The sequence below is a fragment of the Nilaparvata lugens genome, chromosome X (assembly GCF_014356525.2).
Source record: "Nilaparvata lugens isolate BPH chromosome X, ASM1435652v1, whole genome shotgun sequence".
Lineage (NCBI taxonomy): Eukaryota > Metazoa > Arthropoda > Insecta > Hemiptera > Delphacidae > Nilaparvata > Nilaparvata lugens.
In genome coordinates this window covers 103,759,572-103,768,283 of record NC_052518.1, presented here as the reverse complement: position 1 = coordinate 103,768,283, position 8,712 = coordinate 103,759,572, and the positions used below count along the sequence as shown (strand labels likewise).

At 30.0% G+C, this 8,712-nt stretch overlaps 1 protein-coding gene across 1 annotated transcript in view; it reads right to left on the bottom strand.

The window, feature by feature from the left end:
• Nucleotides 1–3,634: 3,634 nt before the first annotated feature.
• Nucleotides 3,635–8,712, bottom strand: part of LOC111049574 (dynein light chain 1, cytoplasmic) — a 27,135-nt gene continuing 22,057 nt past the window's right edge. Inside the window, exon 3 of the mRNA XM_022335686.2 lies at nt 3,635–7,849. Within this exon, the coding sequence (XP_022191378.1) occupies nt 7,688–7,849 (162 nt within the window). The 3' untranslated portion in view covers nt 3,635–7,687. The remainder of the gene's footprint in view (nt 7,850–8,712) is intronic.

Genomic DNA, 8,712 nt, shown 5'->3' with positions numbered 1-8,712 from the left:
ATGTATGACAAAATTCAAGCCGATTACTGTCGACAACTGTCTATTATCACTTTTTTGTTAAAGTGAGAGGGTAAGATCGGAACAGTATGAGAGATTACCAGTGTCGTATATAGCTTCACGGAGAAGTAATATCGGCTTGAGTTAACATTTGTGAAACATGAGTTGAAATTTGGAACATAAACGTCCTACACCAGGGGATATCTTCCGTTATCTGTTCTTTGTAACTCCATATGTTCCAACCCCTGTAGTCACAGAGAAGAAAGGAAGGGTATTCATTCTCATTTGTCTTTTAGAATAAGTCTCTAAGGATGAACATCTCTTGGAAACTTGAAAAAATTATTCATATTACAGAAAAAAGCAGTAAGAATAATCTTAAGGTAAGGTTTCAGAGAGACTCTACGAGAGAAATTGAAAAGCCTCAACATATTGACCATCCGACTCTAAAATTCAAATTGAATAATAATAATAATAATAATAATGAAATGGAATTATAGTACCCTTTAAAGTTGAAGAATATCAAAAAACAAGAATACAAATTGTAATGTAACTACTAGTTTCGGTGATCACACCATCGTCAAGTTATAAAAATAAAATATTATATTTTATCATATATATTTAATTTTTTATATTTATTTTATATATTATTTTATTTTCATAACCTGACGATGGCGTGATCACCGAAACTAGTAGTTACAATTTGTATTCTTGTTTTTAAAAAATTTTCAATTTTAAAGGGTACTATAATTCTTTCATAAATACAAGAAAATAGCCCTGAATTTATACTTTTTAAAAAATAATAATAATATTTATTAATTCTTCTTCACTTTCACAACAATTGAAAAAAACACAAACTAATTTGTATACATCATAAAAATATAAAAAGAATCAAATGGCTCACAAGACTTTCGTCTGATCGTGAGCCTAAGGAAAATACAAACGAGAAATTACATTAAAGGTAAAAACATCTAAGCAAATGAAGAATAACAAGAGGCTTGAAAAACTAAAGAAACTATTGTAAGATAAAATATGTTAACAAAAGAGATAAAAGAAACTACTAGAATGTCGACTGATGAACAGAAACTAATACTAATTGGGAGAAAAATACCTGAATATTTTACCCTGCAGCATTTACCCTTCTTAAAGGAACTTGCCTATATGTTTTCAAACACCCTAAAACATGAACCATACTGTTAAACTTAGTAAATTACTGTACTAAAATAAGGATTTAGTACCTACCAGTACATATAAGTAATACAATAAGGCTTTTCTCCATATAAGTCTGTAGACGTTTTAATCCATCTAAAGATTCCTTTTTTTAATATATTTATTGAACAGCATGAGAGAAAGTCCTGCGGAACGGTATTTACCAGTTTATCACACATATAGGGAAATTGCATCCTACAAATCTGTAGATTAGGTTGGGTTAAGTTTGATGATCTAAATTTTGTAGGGTGTAATTCGAATGTTGAAAAGGTTCCTGTTTTTATTTATGTACAATATTATAGATTCTTTATGTATAACTGTTTGATTGTGAGAATATTTGTTTCCTGAATAAGAGATTGAGTCGGGTATAGCCTTGGCCTGCCTAGTGCAACCTAATAATATGTTTCTGTATGTTAAAAATTTTATTAAAGTCTTGTTTAGCTGCACCACCCCACACTCTTATCCATACTGTAGAACAGATTGAGCGTAGGCCTATGCAAAATAGATTATCATAGAAAAATTTGGCAGAAAGAATGATATGTCAATCATCAATATCATACTCGCTCAAGAAGAACGTTATGCACTTCAACAACTTAAGAGAAAATAATAATTCTTTGAAGAGCGTCCCTACTACATGGGAGCTAAGTTCTCCAATCAGTAACCAATTTATTAATATCAGAGAGCAGGATGGTGCGGATTTCAAGAAATAATTGAAAAAATATGTGTGTGATAAAATCATGAGTTTAGTCGATAAGATAGCTTGTGATCATGAAATAGTTCCCAAATCTATACCTTTGAAGTTTACCTTCTGCAAACTGCAATGGACTCTTTCAATAATTTAAACTGCATTGCAGCGTCGACAGCAGTCAATACCTTACCAGCGTAGAAGCACAACAGACGGATTCAAAAATAAACAGAAGTGAATTGAACATTTTTTTCATAAATCAAATTCATTTATTGCCAAAAAGAAAACAAACAATAATTTACTCATGCACATACATACACGAGAAAAAATGAAAATAAATTGTTCTTAATACAATATTACACATACATACATATACATGAGAGCAGAAAAAAACAATTATAAAATTTCTAGGCATCACCAGCAAAGACAAATCTTTGCCTGCTGGTGAGAGTTGCTTAAAAGAAATTCTTAGAATAACTAGAAATTGAAACGAAAAGCTTTATGTCAAAAGTAGAGACACAAATATACTTCAAAAATGTGGTCCAAAGTAGAATAATTCACACCTATATTGATAATTTATAAAATGTCAGAATTCAGAGAAATACCAAACTGAAAACTGAAACAGAAAAAAAACAAATCACAATTCTAGGTTCAAAGTGAAGAAATATTCACTTTTAATCCACTCTGTTATGCTCTTCTTTGATATTTTATCATTCAAATCAAAAGGTATTGCATTTATTAATTTGCTGCTTGTGTAAATCAATTGTCTTCTAATGAAAGTTGACTTTGTAGGATAAATTTGTAATTTTTCTATTATATATTTGGTCTGAAGTTGTAGACATCTTTATTTAATTTAGGAAATTTGCTTTTATTTTTTAATAAGTATTCAAGTAATGTTTTAACGTAGAGTTGTCTGAAAAAAAACTCAAAATAGAGGTGATTTTGTAAACTCCAAAACTTGTGTAGCCAACTCATGTTTTGTATGTACTTTTTGTGAATTTACTATAAACGTGTTTTATGAATTTAAATTTGTTTATTTCCACTTTGAATACAATACATATTTATATTTGATATTCAACAAAATAAGAATCACATTTTTACAAAAACAGTAGAAAGAACATATTGATTGAGTGGAATTCCCCCAGTAAGACTATGCGTCAGAGATTGGGGGACAGTTCCTGCAAGCAGTATTATTCAATAAGTAGTTATATGGTATTATATTTACTATAAATTACAATATGTGTGATTAAAATTACAAAACTAAGATTCAGATAACAGTGGGTGAATTATAAGTGATAACTTAATAAAGTGATATCTAGAGTGGGAGAGCAAGAGGACCCAAAAACCGGAGGTAATTTATTGTTTTATAAGCCTCTATTATGTTTTGAAACTCATGAGTGTAACTTATAAATGAATTTAGCATTTCGAAATATCAAAGTATAAAGTTATTCCCCAATGCATTTACTCTTGCTAGGTGTAAGGTGAGTGAATTAGCCTCTAAGCTCCAATCCAGCCTATGCTGAAGAGCTATCTGCAACATTCCTGTATAAAATCTGAGCTAAATAGTATGGTGATTTGAGATTGGTAAATATCCAACTCAGGTACTTCGTGGTAATAAGCGAGTATCATAATCAACTCGAACATTGAAACATGAGTAGCTTTGCATGGTTAGGAAAGAAGCACAATAACACCTGTAAGTTTTGGATTAATGGAAGGAGATGTAGACTAGAATGAGAAATACGCCAATTTATGATATGAGACAAATTTATTTTTAAATGTAAAAGTTACAAACATCATGAATACATCAAATTCAGTACAGATATCCAGCAGTCCCTTAAATGGAAATAAATTTAAATAATGAATGGAACAAACTTAAAGATACAGTTGAGAAACTAAGAGATCTCACAACTTAAATCTTCAAAAGATCAAGATTTGGTTCTGATTAGACATTAGGGATCGAAAACCTACCAACCCACTTCCAGAAAAATAAAATCTTCAAGTCACAACTCTGTAAAAGTAATATCATAATATCGTAGTAAAGTAATATGAAGAAAACATTCTCATATTTTACACAATTCAAAGATGAAAATAGGAACTTTTGAATTCCTAATACAGAGCAGTTTCTAACATAAATGATACAGCAGATAACTAAATTTGAACACAATTAAATATCTAATAATATAATTAAATATGGCAGGTAATCATTTTCGGCCAACTGAACTTCAAATACAAATTTGAAATGAATTCCTCAATGCTTTTCTTATGCACTAATTCTATAATATTACATATATGTTTACTTATTATGAACAGTTACACAATTAATTAGATGAGCACACATTTTTTATTTAAAGAATGTCGAGATTATGCCATCTACATGTAGTACATTAATTGATTAGGGAATGCAAGAATATTAGTGTGTGACTGATTATGTAGTTTGAAAATTACACGGACCAATTAATTTTTAGCCAATTCATGTCCACAACCAAAGCTAAGTTAAAATTAATTTTACCCAGTACTGTATTTGATAAAACTAGACATTATTACAAAATAAGATCAGATATTTGTGAAATCTACTGAGTGTAAAAATATTCTTGTGTTGAGACAAAATATTTTTGTGAATATTAGTCTGGTTTTGTAGTATTTAAAATCAAAATATGGACTCTATGTAGTTTTTGGTCAATAATTCATAATTTATTATTGAGAATGATAGTGTATTGTATGCATCAATGTATAAATAAATAAACTAATTTCTAGAAAGAACTAAAGATTTTGAAAAGACCTCCTCATCAAATGTGCACATAAAATGAACCTTTTGGTTTACAATATTTCGAAAATAATACCATTTAATAATTAATTTCATTTCGTTAAAGTGAATTCTAGATAAATAAAAATCTCATCAAATAGTTCAAGCAATCTTTCCAAGATATATTTGAAATTTCATAATACATTTTTAGTACCAAACTAAATAAATATCATAACAAAACTTAGAAAAGTTGGATTGAATCAATTAATTCACTGTTATAACTCTGCTGCTTATATTAACTGAAATTTCTTGAAAAACAATAATAGAGATTACTCAGTAATTTAATGGGAATAGGTCTAATACTAATACATCGATATTTCTAAACTTGAGGCTAATATACTTTAATAGGAGAAACATGAATGATACCAGAGGTTTCAATGTAAACTGATGACAATATCTAGTTCATTTCATCGTTCTAAACTGAAATTATATTCGAATAGTTCAAGTGAATTTTCCAAATAAAAATTGTTATTTGAAGCAGTTGATCCACAATGCTACACAAAGTTACTTAAAGAAAATTCTTATTCTAGAAGAGACTACCGATAACATTTATATAAACTATCAATAAAAAATCTTTCTCATATCCTACAACAAAAATAAACCGCGCCTTCAAAAGTCGCAACAATAGAACTGTTCAGACAAACAGTTCTCACCTGTACTTTCTTCAACCATGCCCTTCACATAAAATAAACATTCAATTAATCCACCTTAATTTTCAATCAAATTATAACTCGTTGATTTGGATTCAACCTACCGCTCGCTAGTGGGATTAGGAAACTTGAATTCCATTTCATGTTATAAAAAGATATGGTAACAGAAAAGTTTCATAGATGGTCATGATGTTACTGTTAAATCAAATTATAAACCATTTATAATAATAGTGAAGCGATAATATTATTCAATCAATTTTTTAGCATTTATAGTGTGAATACACAAGTCTGTTACTTCTGAGATTAATCTTATTTTGCTATTTCAAAAAGTAATAAAAAAATAACTGGAGTTTGTATTAAGTTCAGATAAGATGCTAATAACAGAAACAAGTCAATAACAAATAGTCGAGAATTAGTTTACAAATAATCAAGATTCATATTGAACATTATTTTGAATTGATCTGATTTGACAGGATAATTCACCTGCACTGGCTCTGATAGGCTACTTCAAAATGACACTGTAAAGGCTGGGCATCTGTATCCTAGGCTGTAGTCCCCTGTTCTTGAAGATGTTTTTGAAGTTAGAAAGCTTGGAATTTTTTGATTTTTTGGCTTGGATTTGAAAGAAAAAATTTCCCGCTTTCTACCTAGGATAAGAGTTCCCAACATCAACAGTAATTAAGATTTTGAAGTAGCCATGCATGTGAAATCTGGTCGAATCATCTCTATTCAAAATAGTTTCTAGTTAATGAGAAATAAATGCTTGGTCATATGGTATTACAAGGAGATCAACTCAGCTAAACTCAACAGGACTAAAATTCCTAGGACCAGGGCAAAATCAACAAAAATATGAAATCTATGCAAAGATTCTAATAAAATAACAGATAAGTAGAGATTATTAATTTCAATACGAATCAAAAAATAAGTCTTGTTAAATGTTATGTTACAAGCAATTAAAACCTAATACTGTTCAGGACGCTTCATTCAAATATGTGATGCATTAATTCATGAATAAAAGTATAAATAGTAAATAAATATTTCAAGACACAATACAGATGAAAGGTTTCTGCTCTAATGAAAAACGTTAAACGTTCACGCTGATCTTTCCAAAATATTACAAATCTATTGAAATAATTTGATTATTGAATCGCAGAAACAATATAAGCTATATTATATTTGAGTGAATAACAGTGATATTATATATCAATGGCATAACAGTCCCCTTAAGTCCCAAAACCTACCAGCTGGTTTCATACAGTATATTCATTCACTATGTAATTTATTAAATAAATCATATAAATAACATTTTTGGGCGATATGAGTTGGAGGCGTTCAAATAATATACTATAATTCAAATTAAAATATTGGATAAGATAAAATACCGGGCAATCAAAAAGTCTCTCCGCAGTACCTGCGTTCAGTTTTAGCTGAAGATTGTGTTCTGTTTAGAAACTCGTTAGACTATTTACTCCAACTTCTTCCCCCCTCTACTGTAATGAATGTACACGCAAGTTTGGTAGATTAACACCTTGTTATTGTTATAAATACTTGTTTTTGAGTAATGGAGTGTTTTTTTTAGTTTATAGTTCACTGCGGAGGAGCTTTTTTATCACCCTGTAGTTCGTTGATTAACAGAGACATTTCACATGAAACACATCAATTTCTTACATTGGATTTGGAATTCAAATAATTATTATAACTGTGAAATAAAATGTGAGTCTACACAAGGAAACCCAAAGAAATGAACAGTTTATAGATAAATGAATACATAATAAATAAAAGTTTCAATGAAACTCAGCTATTATGAGAATATTAAATATTCCAATAAGTTGAAAAATATAGGTTATAATTATCAGGTCAATTGTTACTAATAATCTACTGCTGGAGAGACAGATAGCACTGATGAAATTACATACACATGATAGAACACTTCAACAGGAAGTGAACACACAACATTGCTGAGAAGGATATACTGCGATTTTGAGACATTTAATTCGGATAGATACATCTACGTCCTACAATGCAATTTATCATTGTAGTCACACATTGAACAAACATGCTTGAAGAGTTGGGGATAGCTGTGGGAGTATGATAGAGTAGGTATTACATTGGGTTACATGTTCTATATTAAGAAGAAATCAGCAGAAGGGTACACGAAATAGAATAGCCATCGCAACTACGATTACACTGGGAATACATAGGGTAGTGCATTAAGTATATTATGAATACAACACAGAGGATGAAATTTTGTTCAAATCATCATAACATTTAACATATAAACAAATGGAATATTTTGATTCGTATGAAAACAGAAATTAAGAATTCTATTTGGAAACAGGTAAGTGCTTAGCCGCTCTTGAAGAGTAGGATGGCCACCTGGCCCAAGTAGAAGTAAATGAAATGCCTTGTCTCATGAGTGACGTAGCTGCCGAAATTCCTTCCGACAATGCAATGCCATGTAGGATTGTACTTCTTGTCGAATTCTTTCTTGATGTACGCAGCGATATCCTGAAAAATACAATACATTTCAATATTTACTTCTCTTTTTTTAGGCTACTGAAACTATTGGAACAATGATTTGATTGTATGGTATGAGATGTTGTGGTATTTTTCCATAATTGAAAGAATAAGACTTTGATATTCTCAATTCCACTTTTATTTATTCGAAAATTAATTTATAGTTCAGTTTATAACTTATTAGTTCAGCTGAAGATGTGGTAGGTTTTACCATGAAACCTGGTTCTGAATTATAAATTAATTTTCGAATAAATAAAAGTGGTATTGACAATATCAAAGTCTTATTCTTTCAACTATTGAAACAAAACAAAATCATCAAGTACCTTTTATTTCATCACAACTCAACTGGTTTTATTCTCTCCCTATCATTATTTTGATGATTTACTTATTGTATGAATTAATCGACCAAGCGAAGTGAGGTCTAAGATTCAAGTCGACGGTTTGGCATTTCTCTAAATGTTTGAATGTTTTTATGTTGCGCATTTACGGCGAAACGCGGTAATATTTTCATGAAATTTGACAGGTATGTTCCTTGTTTAATTGCGCGTCGACGTATATACAAGGTTTTTGGAAATTTTGCATTTCAAGGATAATATAAAAGGAAAAAGGAGCCTCCTTCATACGCCAATATTAAAGTAAAAATCAGACTGTAGAATTATTCATCATAAATCAGCTGTTTAGTGGACTATAATACTACCCGTTCAAAAACATCGAACATCTTGAAAATGCATCTTTCCATCAACGTTAGTTGTAGACAGTTGACTATAATACTACCCGTTCAAAAACATCGAACATCTTGAAAATGCATCTTTCCATCAACGTTAGTTGTAGACAGTTGACTATAATACTGCCCG